General features: G+C 48.3%; 1 protein-coding gene across 2 annotated transcripts in view; it reads right to left on the reverse strand.

Moving 5' to 3' along the window:
- Positions 1 to 17,244, reverse strand: part of cep85l (centrosomal protein 85, like) — a 355,373-nt gene extending 338,129 nt beyond the window's left edge. Inside the window, exon 1 of one of the 2 annotated variants that reach the window (XM_038799676.1) lies at positions 17,151 to 17,244. In XM_038799676.1, the coding sequence (XP_038655604.1) occupies positions 17,151 to 17,163 (13 nt within the window). In that variant the 5' untranslated portion in view covers positions 17,164 to 17,244. The remainder of the gene's footprint in view (positions 1 to 17,150) is intronic. The other variant, XM_038799678.1, reaches the window with a different exon arrangement.
- Between the last annotated feature and the right edge of the window lie 503 nt (positions 17,245 to 17,747).

The following is a 17,747-nucleotide window of genomic DNA, read 5'->3' on the forward strand; positions in this document are numbered from 1 at the left end:
GTTCAGTTCTGTGTTCTCTGCCAGGAGAATAATCAATTATTTTTGCGAAGAATAAAGTGTGACAGGCAATGCCAGAAGAGGCAGTCTCTTTCAATCTCTGATGGTCTTTGCTAAGTCTGCTGATCGCAGATAAGGAACATTGCAATTAACATCAGAGCCACCGTTAAAGAGGAGAAAATTATCCAGGGTACTTAATATTATAAAGTAACTCCGACTGTCAATATAATTGTTGGTTGTTGGGTACAGACAGGACTAGGATCAGCTGTGATGGTCTCTGCAGCTGAATAATCTGTAAACCCTTGGGAGGATTCTTCTCTTTAGGCAAGTGCCCTAACAGGCTAGAACTCCTACCTTCCCATCCATACCGGTTACACACCCTTCTGATTTTCCTGATAAGGGTATATTATATATGTGTGATGGATTTCCATTTGGATTTCTGTCATCAAGAAGAGAATGTCTTCACCAGATCAAACACAGAAAACCCCAGCAGAATTCCAGAATATCAGAAAAGGAACCTTAAAGAGACAGTTTCACACCAACGATTACAAGAGATATCCCACTGAAGACCTCAGCCAAAGCTTGCGTCTTCCTTGGGAAAGTGTCTGCAATTCCTCTCCCTCCAGTTTCCCCATTAGGTGCCCGAGGAAATAATGGTAATAGAGGAAGAAGGAAGGGACAGTTTCAGCGCATCTTGCCCCCACTCTTCCTCCATTTGAAGATAGGGAAGAGCCATGCAGCATTAGGTGCGGGAAAAGGAGTTCTGCTCAGGATAATAAGATAACAGGAAGAATTAGCGCACTACTTTTCCACCATTTCTGAAACACTTCCTGACAAAATCATGTCGAATTGTAGAGGAAAGTCCAGTCAAAGTGCATGAATAATGGTTACTGAAAAGCCCTGATATGTGCTGTGCACCCATGGAACCTCGCTGCAGCGTGGGATGCTTTCAGAAGAGAACATGAGAAGAGAACATTTGTGAAAAAAAATACAACCCATGTTGTCAGTATGTTAAATTATGTAAATATAAATCAAAGTCAGAAAGTGGAACAATATTTCAAACACCAATCAATTAGCACATAGACTGATGTACTTTATCTGGGTTGGAGGAAGCATTGTTTCAATTTTATTCAATGATATTGTGTACTTAGATGTGTTGTCATGATAGGAACTTAGCCTAGAAGGCAACATGAGAATATAAGAAATAGGAGAAGGAGCTCGTATGGCTCCTTGAGTTTTCTCCACACAGAAAATTTATTGTAAGAGCACTTACGGATGTTGCTTCCAAAAATACTATTAAACACAATAAGATATTTACTAGTAGCCAACCAGGGAAATCCCACTGCAATGCTTTGTGGGTACAGTGCTGCTAATGGCACAGGACCAGAGCCTAATAATTTACAGTTATTATTTACCGAATGTTTGCCGAATTTTAATTACTACAGGTAGAATTTCCTTTCGGGTTTCCCAACTTCCCACTTGTCACTTTAAATTTTGGCAGAATCCTGAGGGAAAATATTTAGCCATTGTGATTATATTTTATGAGATATTTTACTGACTAGTGTGTCTTCTGATCATAAATCCAAATCCTGACTTTGAAATGGAATTGCACTGTCCTAAGAAATAAGCTTACCTAAGCCAACAGTTCTAAAGTCCATTTGCAGTAGACCCCTCCCTAGTTTGGACATATAGATATTTTTTCCCTGATCCAACAGGACCAACTCCCTGGCATCGGCACATTTCCACAAGAACAGTAGATAGGCAAAATGACAAATTAATGAAAGACGCCATAGGCCCGAGGACCATAGGCTGCTCTCTTCTTTTGAGAGAGCAGTTTAACCTGAGGGCCACCATACTTCAGGTGAGGGGCAATGATGAGAAGGCAGGGCCTTCATGGATAACCTCAGCCAGTAAGGGAATTGAACCCACGTTGTCGGTGGCGCTCTGAATCATGAACCAGACGTCCAGCCGACTGAGCTAACTGTATGAAAAGTGGGCTGACATTGTTAGCTGCTGTGAAATCAATCTTTAAGGCTTTGACTTGTTCTGTTTCCAGCTTTAAAATTATGCTAATCCCCCAAGTAAAGCATTGTCCCAGATGGAGTGTGTTCTCCGGTACCTTAATTATTAGCAACTTCCTTTGCTCGAGGCACTTCCTGTGATAAGTGTTCTGACTGAAGCTTGCTCGGTTTGTATGGCGTCACTTCTGCATTATGCTGCGTAGATAGGATAGGCACCCCATAAGCGATGCAGTAAAACCCGGTTCTGCTTTCTTTTTTTTAAATAATCTTTATTGTCACAAGAAGGTTTACATTAACACTGCAAAGAAATTACTGTGAAGAGTCCCTAGTTGCCACATTCCGGCTCCTGTTCGGGTACACAGAGGGAGAATTCAGAATGTCCAAATTACCTAACAGCACGTCTTTTGGGACTTGTTGGAGGAATACGGAGCACCCGGTGGAAACCATCGCAGACACAGGGAGAACGTGCAGACTCCGCACAGACAATGACTCAAGCCGGGAATTGAACCTGGGACCATGGCGCTGTGAAGCAACAGTGCTAACCACTGTGCTACCTGTCCTCATAACCTTACTTTTCCCCTATTACGTTTTAGATTCCGGATGGAAGTTGAGGTTTATATTTATTGTCACTAAATATTTCACAAATTATTGTTTGCAAATAAATTCCTGGCCTAGAAGTTGGGCTTCATTATATTTACAAAGTCTCACAAAAAATGTCAGAGTGCTGTATAACATTTTTCCATTTGTTTTATTCACTATTAGAACATAGAACAGTACAGCACAGAACAGGCCCTTCGGCCCTCAATGTTGTGCCGAGCCATGATCACCCTACTCAAACCCACATATCCACCCTATACCCGTAACCCAACCCTTACCTTACTTTTATTAGGACACTACGGGCAATTTAGCATGGCCAATCCACCTAACCCGCACATCTTTGGACTGTGAGAGGAAACCGGAGCACCCGGAGGAAACCCACGCACACAGGGGGAGGACGTGCAGACTCCACACAGACAGTGACCCAGCCGGGAATCGAACCTGGGACCCTGGAGCTGTGAAGCATTTATGCTAACCACCATGCTACCCTGCTGCCCAAATTGCAACACTAAAGTAGAATAAAGGTGGTTTACAAAGTTAACATATAGTGTGACTGGCCCTCCCCAACCCTCCATCTGCCTCTCCACACACCCTTTAACCCCCGTCCTCTCACTCCAACCCTCCCATCACCCCAACCCTCGCTTCAACCCCCCCCCCCCCAATGTAAACCGCACGTGTGGCTAACGATGCCCTCTCTTTGTTTCCACAGGAGAAGCTGTCCCACAATCGTTGGGAGAGAGCCCAGATCGGCAGAGGGATGTCGGACATACAAACCCTCACAACCTTTGAAGAACCGTCCCTGGAGGTGACGGACTGGCTAAGGACAGAGCAGTCACCAATGCTGTCAGCACATGCCGCAGAGATGAGGATCCACCGGGCCCCACCCGCAGGACCTGTCAAACATGAGTTGTTATTGCCATACAGATTGACCCATCCCTCCCACTGACAACGTGTTCATTCCCCGCAGGTCCTCCAGCCGATGGTGTCGGTTCGTCTAGGTGGCCCCCTCGCCTGCCTCCAATGATACCACCTCAGAGGAGAGCTCAAAGGATGCCACAGTTGATGCGTAACAGTTGTCATCCCCATTCTGCACCAGCGCAGATACACACACCTCGGTGGACCATTAATGGACAGGCTTTGGGACACAATCTGGTGATCACCACACAATTGCTGATGAACATCATGTGGTGGCAGTAATGTCCAGGCGAGACAGCAGTCAGAGGTCTGCTGGATCCCTGGACCCCTGTTGGGTCCCAACCAGATGCTGAGCCTCTGGAACAGGTTTATCCAGGGCTGTTAAGGATCGGCCGGGACATCCTGAGGAAGATGTCAGCAACAATCCAGCAGGTTCAAAGCCAGATGACGCTGGGGCAGCCGGGGCTCAATTCAGCTGCCCCGCCATCCCGACATGAACTCCAGGGCCATATGGGCACTGACCAGGAAGAGGGAGCGCTGGGTGGCAACCCGGACCCATCTTATGGACTAGCGACGGTAGCCACCAGCTCCACCGAGTTCCACCCCTCTGATGAGCCGCGTCCCGCAGCCAGCATCCGAAACAGGGCAGCATGTGCTACCGTCAAGTGCCCTCCAGCCCCAGAGCCCCAAGAGCTCGTCAGCCAGGAGCATCGAAAGCCACAGGATGTGGTAAGCAGCTGGCTGCCTCCACCTCTGATGTGCATCTGGGGGATACACCTAGACATAGTGGTAGATCAAGGTGGTGGCGAGGGTAGGTAGGAGGTAAGGAGTGGAGTATGCATTCGAGGGGTGGGGAGGGGTCATTCGGGGCAAGGGAGGGTTGGGATAGTGGGACAGCACCATCGGGATAAGGGGCAGTGGTGTACGAAGAACACTAAAACACCCTCATCACAACCAGTATAACACCTCTAGCTCTTTGTTCCGTGATACGGGCCAACCACCAATCCCATTCCCCCAGATATGCCCCCCTCCCCTCCTGCACCACCCACCCGAGAAACCGTGCCCACGCATACCCCGCAGCGGACATGTGCCCGGGGCTGGAACCCATCCCCTGTGTGATCGAAGGTTGGCCACTGCGTCTGTGGTGCTCCGTCCCACAGTGCATCAAGGTGTAATTGGGATGCTAGGCAATGAGACCCACATGCTCCATGGCACGCTCACACAAGGGGATCCACTTGGGATGTGTGAAGTACCAATTCCCTATTAGCAAAAGCCTTAAGCCGCACGGGCAGAGGCCTCCAGAAGTCAGTGGGAGTTATGGGTGGACAGTAGGGAAGGACTGGTACAGAAGCACATGGTCCAGCGGTTGGCATGGCAGACCTGTGCACAGCAGGCCCCCCCCCCACACCCAACCGCCCCGTAGAACCACCCCAGCCCCAATACCCCCAGTCCCCCATGGCTGCCAACCCCCAATCGGGGTTGTACCCTCTCAGTCGCCACAATCTGGTGATCACACACAATTGCTGATGAACATCATGTGGTGGCAGTAATGCCCAGACGAGACAGCAGTCAGAGGTCTGCTGGATTCCTGGACTCTGTTGGGTCCCAACCAGATGCTGAGCCTCTGGAACAGGATTATCCGGAGCTGTTAAGGATCGGCCGGGACATCCAGAGGGAGATGTCAGCAACAATCCAGCAGGTCCAAAGCCAGATGACGCTGGGGCAGCCGGGAAAAGGGGCGGGAAGCCCAGTGCCTCCGGGCTCACTACCTATGAGTGAAGATGGGTGCTCACCTCCTCTGCTCCCCACAGCAGCCCATCCGCAGGTTCACCCTTTTCAAACGGAGTATTAATCGGTCCCAGCATGACCACTTTCTAGGGAAGCCACTGAATCATTGGAGGAGGGTGGTTCCCATCAATTGTATGAAAATAGGGCTTCAACAGAGATAATTAGTTTCTCGCCACGCCAGGAGGCGATTTTGCCTACAGGAGCGGGACGATTTTATCGCAATCGGTTTGCTGCCCGGGTGTGGTTCTCGTTTTACGCCTCTCCTGTTGTTCACCGACCTCATTCCGCTAGAGCAAGAGCTCAATGAGGCCGGTGAATTGCGACCTGTGCCGTTGAACAAGGGCCCATTCCCTCTCCCGGGACCCACAAGTAACAGGATTTGCTTGTCATGTTCTCTGTATGGCAAACCCCCTGTCCACTGCTGGGTTTACCAATGACAGCAGGATGAGGTCTTTATCTGGGCAATAATTGCCCACTTAAGGTCCTCAAATACTGGCAGGGTGAGAACGTAATACACAGGTCCCCACCCACCATCATCAAAAAACATTTTTGTTAAGTTCGTGAGAGAAAGTTAACTTTGCTACAAACTAGATGTGCAATTCAGAAGTTGGGGTATAATTGTCACACTTTATAGGTCACACTATGTTTAACATTACAATGATGGTCATCAAAAACTGCAATTACAAAGTAGAAAGGAATGTATTAAATAGCCTGTTTAGCTTATTGCAACTTTGGGGAAGTGTACACCTTTTGAACTGAATATTATGCTAGCTAATATGTGTAAAATATTTTTACAAATCACAATGTTATTTTGGATAGGTGGCATCTCCTGAACAAATATAAAGAAGGCATTAACATAGTTTAATGAACAAAGAACATAACAGAACTTTGTTCTTTGAACTTCTTAATGGACAGGAATTTCTCTTTCTAAAAGAACTATTCAAAATGCTAATGCTGGCACTGGAGTGAAAATTGCTTCCTTTGTTCGGCAAGGGGTCATCAACCTGAAATGTTAACCCTATCTTCCACTCACTACAGATGTTGCTTCCAGCTTTTTTCAGTTTTCATTTCAGAGTTTCCAGCATCTGCAATCTTTTGTGTTTTGATTTCATTGTTTACGTCACGGTCAGTTCTCTTCTAGGAATGTCTATCTCGAAGAAATTATCCTCTTTTCTCCTGGGTTCTGACCAAGGATCCTGGACCTAAAAGTGTCCACTCTCCACAGATGCTGCCCGACCAGCCTTAGCTATTTTTATTACTGCTTCTTTGTCCTGTGGGTGGGTATCATGGGTGTGTTTCTCCATCCAGCCGCACCAGGGGCAGGATTCTCTGACTCTCCCGCCGGGTCGGAGAATCGGCCTGCGATCGGGGTCTACCGATCTGCGGGCGGGCCTGTGCCGTGGGGGCACTCAGTCCCTTTGCGCCGGCCAGTGTAAAGCTCTGACTTGGCCGGCGCGGAGAAGAAACCCCCTGTGCATGCACAGGAAATACGCCAGCAGTTCTGCACATGCGACAGAACACGCCGGCGCTCCTGCGCATGCGCCAACTCGCGCCAGCCTCCAGAGCAATTACATCCTTCCTATTATTATGTGGCGACCAGAATTGCACACAATATTCCAGCTGCGGCCTCACCAAATTTCTATATAACTCCAACATGACCTCCCTGCTTTATGTAATCTATGCCTGGATTGATAAAGGCAAGTGTACCATATGCCTTTTTCACTACCCTATTAGCCTGCCCTTCTGCCTTCAGAGATCTATAGACAAACACGCCATGGTCCCTTTGTTCCTCGGAACTTCCCAGTGTCATGCAATCTATGGAATACTTCCTTGTAACAATACTCCTTTCAAAGTGTATCACCTCACACTTTTCAGGGTTAAATTCACTTTTCTCCCCATTTAAACATCCTGTCTATATCTTCCTGTAATCCAAGGCACCTTTATTATATAAATGACAAACAACAGGGGACAGAGCACAGATCTCTGTGGTATTCCATTGGACACCAGTTTCCGAGAATGGAAGAAAATACACCAGTTTAATTTCCAGGCTGGATTTCTGCAGATCAGAAAATGGCAGTTGGGACCTGGAGCGAAATCCTCGAACCCCCGCGGGGTCGGAGAATCGCCCGGGACCGGCAAAAATCCCTCCCCTGCCGTGGCCGGAATTCTCTGCCACCCGGGAATTGGCGGGGGCGGAAATCGCGCTTTGCCAATTGGCGTGCCCTCCGTGCCGATCAGCGAGCCCCCTGCGGCGATTCTCCGGCCCGTGATGGGCCGAAGTCCCGCCGCTGAGAGGCCTCTCCCGCCGCTGTGGTTTCAACCACCTCTGGTGGTGGCGGGATTGGCGGCGCGAGTGGGCCCCCAGTGTCCTGGGGGGGGGGGGGCGCGGGATGATCGGACCCCGGGGGGTATCCCCACGGTGGCCAGGCCCACGATCGGGGCCCACTGATCAGCGGGCGGGCCAGTTACATGGGGGCACTCTTTTTCTTCCGCCGCCGCCACGGCCTCCACCATGCGGAGGGGGAAGAGAACCCCCCCTACCACACATGCGCCAGTGGTGACGTCAGCAGTAGCTGACGCACCGGCGCATGCACGAACCAGCGAAGGCCTTTCGGCCAGCCCCGACGCCGGTCGGCGGGCGTCAAAGGCCGTTGGCGTCGGTTTTGGCACCAGTCGGCGTGGCGCCAACCACTCCGGCGCGTGCCTAGCCCCCAAAGGTGCGGTGAATTCCGCACCTTTGGGGAGGCCCGACGCCGGAGTGGTTGGCGCCACTCCGCTATGCCGGGACCCCCCGCCCCGCCGGGTAGGGGAGAATCCCGGCCCTGATTCTAGGATTCTCACCTCCATTTCCAGACCCCCAATTTTCACAGTTGTGGGATAAGGGTACAGATAGTGAGCTTGCATTCTGCACTCCCAACCTGGCTGGCTACATCACGGTGGTAGGCATCTCCCATTTCCAGCAATCTCCATGCAGTCAGGCCAGTTGCCAAAACTGAATCCCTGACTGAGATAATCCTTTTGAGAGTTTGGGCTCTCACCAAGCATACATAATAAGGCCATCCAGTTTAACTGAAAGAGTTCTTGCACCTATCCACAACTCATGGAGAAGCTGGAGAGAGATGTTGACTTTATTTGACTAGGACCTTTATGTAATTATAAGAAGTTATTTGTTCTGTGATCTCTTCTGTTAACGTCTCAAAGTTTATTTGCTCAAGATTAAGAGGTGTAAGTGATGGAAGGTTCTGTAATTTATACTTTAATGATATATCTGGTTGATATTTTTATAGAGCTTTAGGAATAACCTTTTCCAAAAATAATTTGGGAATTACTTTTTTTCTGAGTTTTTACTATACAGCTCATTGGTTTTGTATGATGTTTATAAAGGGTGAAAGGGCACAGAAGGGCCATGATTTGGCAGGAAGGGAATGAGGGGATATGGGTATGTGTGTGGTGGCCATGAGTTAGAATGAGGGCTTTAAGAGGCCTTGTGAGTGGGTGGTGGACAGGAGTTGACATGTGGCGTGTGTATGCGATGAGGTGGGGGTGAGGGATAGAGGGCCCAACAGCCTCTAACTGGAACAAAGTCCCATAGAACCAACCTAAGCCTTCTAACCAGCCTGCCCTTATGGCTGCCTACACACTACTTCTGGTATTGGCAGGTCCAGCCTGCAATCACTTCCTCAGGAGCTAAAATTTGACATTCAGGGGCTTTTCTACCGAGGTGAGTCTGACGAGTCAGGATATTTCCCAACTCGAGCTACGCACCTTGGCAGTGAAACTCTTGACCCTCAACAACAAAATATCTGTTTAACAATGTAACACTCCTGCAGCGTAGCAGCTATAAGCTCAGTCTAAATTATGTGGTCATTAAACCAAACCGAGCTCTCACTTTTAGCACAAAATGGAAAAGCAAAGTTTTGCTGGTTTTTGTAAGAACATAAGAACTAAGAGCAGGAGTAAGCAATTCAGCTCCTCGAGCCCCGTCCGCCATTCAATACGATCCTGGCTGATCTCATCTCGGCCTCACCTCCACTTTCCTACCCGTTCTCCATCACCCTTCAACACCATTACTCATTAAAAATCTATCTGCTCCTTAAATTTACTCAATGTCCCGGCATCCACCACATTGTGGGGTAGTGAATTCTACAGTTTCACTACCCTTTGAAAGGAGTAATTTCTCCTTAGGATGAATTATTTGAATTTGACATTCCTTTTTAAGAAAAACAAATTGCTTGCTGTTTTCGTGCAATCGGTTGAAGTTACGATAAATCAGTACACTATCCACACTGCAGAAGAATCATGACTTATATTGAGTCATTCACTAATCCCTTATCAGAGGATTCAGGCCATTATTTACAAATGGCAGCTGCATTTCATATTCCCCCACTGGTACGTTTCAAGGTATTGGTACATGATATCCAGAGTGGCAACCACCTACCTACCAGCACTCCACCTACCAACCTTCCCTGGCTCTCCCAATATAATTAAATAAGAGACAGGGATGGGAGAAGCCACGTGGCAGCATACCCATTCTTGGACCAGTTCAGGGTATTTTACCCATTGTAGGGGTATGCCTATACTAGTCAGGAAGTTCAATGACTAGTTATCTGGGCTTATCAACCAGCTTTAACTCTCTTCTCTGGCTATTTTGAAACCCCTTCACAACCCTCACTGGAGCTTGCCAACCTGACACCAGTGAAACCCGAGGCGTCAGGCTTGCCTGGGCTTCTCGACATGATTGTCTGATTGGCCAACAGATCTCTATATGACAGGGCTTCTTCCTCAAGCAAGTGTGAAAGTTCCGCTTGCACCAACTGAATGCAGCTTGCAGGACGAAATGGCTATGGGACAGCCTCAGGCTAATGGCAAGAGTGGGGACTAGGCGCTCTCTTAAATCCAACCCCATGTTTCTGTGAACATTGACAAACTAGAACCATAGAATCATAGAATCTCTACAGACAGCAGGAGGCCATTTGGCCCGTCGAGTCTGCATCGGCCCACTGAAGGTGCACCTAACCTCGGCCCAATCCACCGCCCTATCCCCACCTAAACCTTGGACACTGGAGGCAATTTAGCATGACCCAATCCACCTAACTTGCACGTCTTTGGACTATCGGCCTTTATATGGTCACAAAGATAAAATCAAGAAGGCTAATACAACAGTTTAAGTAATGATACTGGATGATCTGGAACTATGAGGTTCCAGATAATAGTCGGGTCGGAGAATCGGCAAGGGGTGGCTTGAATCCCACCCTGCCACCCCAACACCGGCTGCCGAATTCTCCGCCGCCAGGGTTTTGACGGGGGCGGGAATCGCGCCGCGCCAGTGGGTAGCCGCTAGAAGCGGCCCCCCCCGACGATTCTCTGGCCTGCAATAGGCCGAGCAGCCGCCCGTTTTCGGCCAGTCCCGCTGGCGTAAATCAAACCAGGTACGTACCAGTGGGACCTGCAGAGTCCTTGGGGGAGGGGGGGGGGGGCGCGGGGAGATCAGCCCCGGGGGTGCCCCCACAGTGGCCTGGCCCGCGATCGGGGCTCACCAAACTGCGGGCGGGCTTGTGAGGTGGGGGCACTCTTTCCCTCCATGCCGGCTGCTGTCAACCTCCGCCATGGCCTGCGTGGAGACAGAACCCCCTCTGCATGTGCTGGGATCACGCCAGCACACGCTGGCGCTCCCACACATGCGCCAACTCGCGCCGGTTGGCGTGGTGCCAAACGCTCCGGCACTGGCCTAGCCCCTGAAGGTGCGGAGATATTAACCCCCAAAATTACTCAGGGCACAATTTCACCACCTTGTTGCGCCCAGCACGGATCTGGGCATGCCAGGTTAATACTGCTAAAAGCCAAAATTGAGATTCACGCCTGGCGCAAACCTGTTGGCAATTCACCCAGTCCACTCCTGATAGCGAGTTCCAAATCTCGCCCAATAATGGCGAGCATACCATTGACCCTCATTTGCATTCATTTCAATCTCAATAGCAAGATTCAAGTCGAATGCAGCGGCCCCCCGGGAATTAACCAATGCCCCAGTGAAAAATCACTGGTGTCATTTAGTATTCTTTTTTAAAAACATGAAGCTGGTGTAATGGCAGCTGAAGGGAAGTGAGTCGCTATTTCCATTTTGCGGCATTCAGCTTTGGGGGTGGAGTTGACGCGTTCAAAATCGGGGGTCACCCGTGGGCTAATGCCTTCAAGCCATCCTTAAATATTGTGGAGACCCATAACAGGGGCAACCACAGCTGTAGCTTGTGTACTACCAAACACTTTCAGCACCGATCCTTGCTTTTGGTTTCATGCTGAAAGTCACTTTAACTCCCTATAACTGTGAGCAGCCTCTAGCTTCACAGTTGAAGGCTACTACAAATGAGAAATTAGCTTTGTTATTTGTGAGCGCACTTCACACCCCTCAACTCACAAATGGTTTCTTGAGGGCACACTTGCCATTTCTCAGAGGATGATGAGTGCATAGCATTTCAATCAATCAATCTTTGATACCTGAACAGTGTGCCTGAACAGTAGGAGCATCGGCACCACAGAGGCAGCTGCCAAAACTCAAACACTAAAGAGCAGGGGTTCACCACTGGGGATCTTCTCACGACCAAAGGGTGAGTGTGTGGATCAGGGGAGGGCCCCTGAGCACCATCTCCCTCATGTTCCCGGCAGAGGTCTGTGGTCTAGGGGCTCTTGATGTGGTCAGGAGTGTGAAGAGCAAAGTTCTCCAGCACAACTGGCTCGCTGGATGGCACTCAGAGAAGGCGGGACATATCAGGGTGGGGAAGTCTTGGGGCATTTGAGGGTCCCGGGATAGAAGCCCTGAGTACTGGTTGGTCTATCCCCTCCAATTCCATACAGATACCAAAATGCATGGTGGTATAGGTCCCACAGCGGCTGCCATAGCATTGCTGGTGAAAGCCTAGGCAGCCAGACGCCGGAGAAGGCAGCAGTGCCAATGTAGTCTGGAGGGGGAACCCCATGTGCACAGGAATGGTGCACACCCTGAAGACTCAGCCACCCATTGGGTCGAGGAGGAACCCAGAGGAGGATGCCAACAACGACCCAAGTTGTACAAGTGTCGTTTGTCGTTCGCTGAGGTGATGGCCAGCATGTGCTGCAGCAGACTCCATATTAACAAAAATGCCCAGTACAAAGTCCAATTTGGGCCTCCTGCTATGCTCCAGGTGCAACAGGATTGGAGCTGGAACAACATCTGACACCCAAACAAGGATCCCTTACCACTGGAACTGGACCTACCTTTTGTCAAGGACCATGGGCTGGAGTCTCCGATTTTCAGGCTATGTCCTGACGCCGGCATGGGAACACTGGCATTTTCGACCAAAACTTTGGAGCAAATTATCCACCGATCCTCCATTTGGTGGGGGCTTGTGGGCAGGCAGCGTAGAGCCCCCGGCTCTAGCTACCGATATGGCTGGAGAATTTCCGGGTCCGTGGCCGTGCATGCGCACAACCGCGGCCTGCAGCGATGGCGCCTTGTAACGTGGCAGCGGCCGCGCACAAACCCGGCCTGCCAAATAGTGTCCCTCTTTGGTCTGACCCATGACCTCTGGACCACCCCCCTACAGTGCCTCAAGCCCCTGCCAAAGTCCCCTCTGCCTGCCGATCGATCCTCCCCCGACTGTAGCGACGATGGACTGAGTCAGGTAACATCCTGAGACCGTCGATACGGCGTGCGGTGTACCCTTAGAATACACCACTTCGTAGGGGGCGGCACGTCGCAAAAGTGGCGCCGCCCCCGATTACGGCGCCAACGTTGATTCTCCGACCAATCGCCGAAGCGATTTCGGCGTCGGCAACCAGAGAATCCCACCCCATGTGTCTGCTGATGATCTGAAGAAAAGCACTCTTAATATCTCATAACACCATACCACATCCTTATTAACAATGCACTACTTTATGCCCCTCCTTTTTGTGACATATTTTAAAATCTCATTTCTAAATTTATATGTTTGAACAATAGCATCTGCAACCTACTTCACTCAGGCTCCCCGCAAGTGCTCATCACGAAGCATTGGGCCCTGAGTGATCTCTTTGATGTTCCATCCCCCACTGAGACTTTCCCACTACATATGGTTCAGTTTGGAAATGAAGCAGAGAATCTCAGACACGTCCCCTGGTGTTTGTAAGTCATCCCTCAGCACTGTCAATCGCTCAGTCCAACTGCACACCTCTTCATTACCATTGTACCCCTTCAATTTCACTTCATCCCTTTGAGCATCCACGACATCCCTCCTTCTGCAAGCTTAGATTTTTGATTAAAATATATTTCAGAATTAAATACTTTTTGTTTTAGATGTCCTGGAAAATGGTCATGTTGAAGTATCTTGGTGTTTACATGTCACCATTATGTTCAAAAGCTACATTTTTACTGGGAATCAAATGAGATTTGAAAGCTATTTAATGAGTGTATTGAATTAAATTCTTAATTGTGAACAATTCCACACTACCAGAATGGAACACCCTCTTGAAAGATCAAGAAAACATCAGCCTCCAATAAAGATAAAACTTCAAAGAACTCCTAAACCGTAATACTACGGTGTTTGAAAAAATCCCCCAATTCCCCATCAAAGATAATCTTAGGCTCCCACCAAGCGTGGATGGAGTCGAAACCAGCATTAAACATATGAAGAATGGAAATGCCACAGGAGTGAACGGGATTCCTGTGGAGATTTTCAAACTCAGAGGAGAAGGGGGTCACCTGTCATTTTCATCACTGTTGCTGAAACTCTGGGACAGAGAAGAAATTCCTGCCAACCTCAGGGATGCCTTCATTGCCACTATCTTTAGAAAAGGAGACAAATCGGACTGTGGAAAATACTGAGGAGTCTCCCTACTCTCCATCCCCATGAAGATCATTACCCGAATCCTCGGTACCTGCCTTAACCCAGTCTCTGAAGAAATTCTTCTGGAAAGCCAGTGTGGCTTCCAACAAAACCGTGGAACAACGGACATTATTTTCATTGTTCGGCAGCTTCTAGAGAAATGTCAGAAGCAACATCAACCACTCTACATGACCTTCATCTATCTGAACAAGGCTTTTGACTCAATGAATTGGGAAGCACTGTGGAATCCACTGTCAAATGCCAGCTGTCCAGAGAAATTCATCAACGTCCTTCGACTCCTCCATGACAAGGTGTCAGTCCTCACCGACAGAAATAAGACACAAACCTTTGAGATCAAGACTAGATTCGAACAGGGATGAGTCATCGCCCCTGCCCTTTTTTCCATCTTCATCACCACCCATGCTACACTTTGGCAAGAGCAAACTTCCTAGTGGAATGGACATTGTTTACAGGATGGATGGCAATCTCAACTGGTTGAAATTCAAGAAAACAACATTGACATTGTTCATGGAACTTCAGTATATAGATGACATTGCCATCTCCATTCTTGGGCAGCACGGTAGCACAAGTGGATAGCACTGAGGCTTCACAGCGCCAGGATCCCAGGTTCGATTTCCTGCTGGGTCACTGTCTGTGTGGACTCTGCACGTTCCCCCCGTGTTTGAAAATGAAATGAAATGAAATGAAATGAAATGAAAATCGCTTATTGTCACGAGTAGGCTTCAAATGAAGTTACTGTGAAAAGCCCCTAGTCGCCACATTCCGGCGCCTGTTCGGGGAGGCTGTTACGAGAATCGAACCGTGCTGCTGGCTTGCCTTGGTCTGCTTTCAAAGCCAGCGATTAGCCCAGTGAGCTAAACAGCCCCTGTTTGCGTGGGTTTCCTCCGGATGCTCCGGTTTCCTCCCACAGTCCAAAGACGTGCAGGTTAGGTGGATTGGCCATGATAAATTGCCCTTAGTGACCAAAGAAGGTTAGTGGGGTTACTGGGTTACAGGGATAGGGTGGAAGTAAGGGCTTAAGTGGTGTCGGTGCAGACTCGATGGGCCGAATGGCCTCCTTCTGCATTGTATGTTCTATGTTCAGAAGAGGATCTGCAAACCATGCCTCACACCTTCGCAGAAGCACATCAAAGAATCGATCTCAGCCTAAACTTCAAGAAGACTCAAGTCCATTACTAACCTGCCCCAGGACAAAATCCAGCCTCTCTGTCCATCAAGATCAACGGAGAAACCCTACCAAACATGGAACATTTGCCCTATTGGGGAGCCATCTCTCATCGAAGGCTGTCATTGATATGGAGATCCAAAATTGTATCCATTTTGCGACCGCTACCTTCAGACGCCTAAGGACAAGAGTCTTTGGCTACTGTGGCATTTGTGCTGACAACAGGATCCGTGTGTCAAGGCAGGTGACTCCCCAGCTCTTCTAAATGGCTCAAAGACCTGGACTGCTTGGCCTCAAGGCCTGGAGGGGTACAAGCATCAGCTGGGAGGACAGGTGTACTAACATCAGTGTACTTGAAGGAGCCAAACACACCAGTATTGAGGCCATGATCATCCAAAACCAACTTCAATGGGATAGCTATGTGCTTAGGGTGTCAGAGACCCAACTGCCAAAGCAAATTTTCATTGCCCAGGAAGGCTTCTGAACACAACGAGAACAAAGGAAACACTTCAAAGACTCCCTGAAGGTTCACCTCAAGAAATGCAAGGTAGACATTAACAGCTGTGAGACCCTTGCTCAGGAGAGACCTACTTGGAGGAACCTCCTTATTGAAGGGACACAATTCTTCGAGGGAACCCGATGGCAAGAAGAGGCCTAGAAAAGGAGCCTGAGAAAAGAATACCAGTGATCTAGAGTCCAAGGACCATTCCACCTCCCAGAAACACCTGCCAAGTGTGCAGTCGAAAATGTGGCTCTAAGATCGGGCATGCAAGAACCCACAGAACTCATGGGCAGTGACACGCAGTTTCTTAGGTGGACAATCATAGTTTCTAGCCAGTGATCACCGAAGAAGAAGTTATGAAATTTCCTTTTGAAAATTGTTACTGAATTTGCTTTCGTCTCTCTTAATCCACTATGTGAACATTTTTTCTCTTGTTGCATCCTTTTCTTTTGCTAATGATCTTAAATCTGTGTTCTCCAGTTGGCGGCCCTCCTGCCAGTGGAAACGGTTTCTCTTTATTTATTTTATTAATGCTTTTATCAAATCTCCTCTTATTTTCGTTGTCCTAAGGAGAACAACTCCAGTTCCTGTCCTCCTACAAGTAACTTAAATTACATATCGCTGGTAAATCTTTCTTGTACCAGTACACCAGCTGCGGCCCCCCTCGGTATCTCTGTTCCTACATAAGCTGCACAATTATCATGCTGAGGTCCTAGTAAGAGGCCCTGGAGTCCTCACAGAAAGAAAAATAAATAAATGCAACTACTGCAAAACTGCTTTCATTTAAATTGAGCCTTCACTCTCTGCACCAGTACACCACACAAAGGTATCGTCATATACAAAATAGCAGTCAACAGGGAGGAAATATATTGTCCATGTCAGAGTTCAGCTAAACCACGAGATAATTCACTGCTTTGTGTTTTTCTTTCCTTATGGTTAGTTCACAGAATTGTAATGTTGAAAACTACAAAAAATCAAAACCTTGCGTTGAAATCTGGTATAAATTTAAAGTCATCTTGTATTAACTCCTTTACTTTTACAAAGCACACCACATGTGCATCACATCACAAGAGAGAAATCAGTTTCTAACATTTGTTCCGTGCTTTCGGCATTGTACAATCTTTCTTTACCCCTCCCCCCCATTTCCTCTTGCTGAACACAACCATGATCTTTTCAAAAACCTTCAGAACATAACCCTCAACATGTAAGATCGCTAAATAAAAACACACAGCCGGACATTTAGCTCATCAGCCCGTCTATAGCTTGAACTTTAAAATTTAAAAACAAAACTCTGTGAGGGGTCAACTTACTCGCTTTCCTCATCGTCTCCACATAACTTTAGCTCGTAGAGTAATTCGGTGTTACCAGGAAGTTGTGGTGTGTTGGGTACGTTGCAAAAGTCTTTAGACAGGAACTTCGATTTCAGTAGCCCACTGTTATGAGTACAGTTCAGAGGCACAAATAATTGTAATTTCTGTTGTTCAGAATGAATTGAACAAAGCAGCATCACATTTTACCCCCACGTTTATTTAACAGCGGATTGTCAAATGCAGCCTGTACCTGGCTTTAAAGCAACCAGAAGAGGAAACACTTTGCCATGTGTTGCTGCTGACTGATAACATCATCTCCAGTGGGAGACAGCCAGGATAATAAAGTACAAATGCTGCAGCCTCGTCCTTTAAAAATGCACTGCATTCTTAACGGAAATACTGAACCAATTGTTTTGAGCTTGGGAACAGAGAAGGGCCAAGATAATCACTGTTCATTTTTGTAATGATTTGATAAATAAATTGAGGAAAGGAGGGAAACAAATTGAGAGGTTCAGAATATTAGGGTCTCAATATGTATACCTCCCTACGCCCCCATCCCACCCACTCTTGTGGGTGGATGCCAGATGCCCGTTCCCC

The sequence above is a fragment of the Scyliorhinus canicula genome, chromosome 6 (assembly GCF_902713615.1).
Source record: "Scyliorhinus canicula chromosome 6, sScyCan1.1, whole genome shotgun sequence".
Lineage (NCBI taxonomy): Eukaryota > Metazoa > Chordata > Chondrichthyes > Carcharhiniformes > Scyliorhinidae > Scyliorhinus > Scyliorhinus canicula.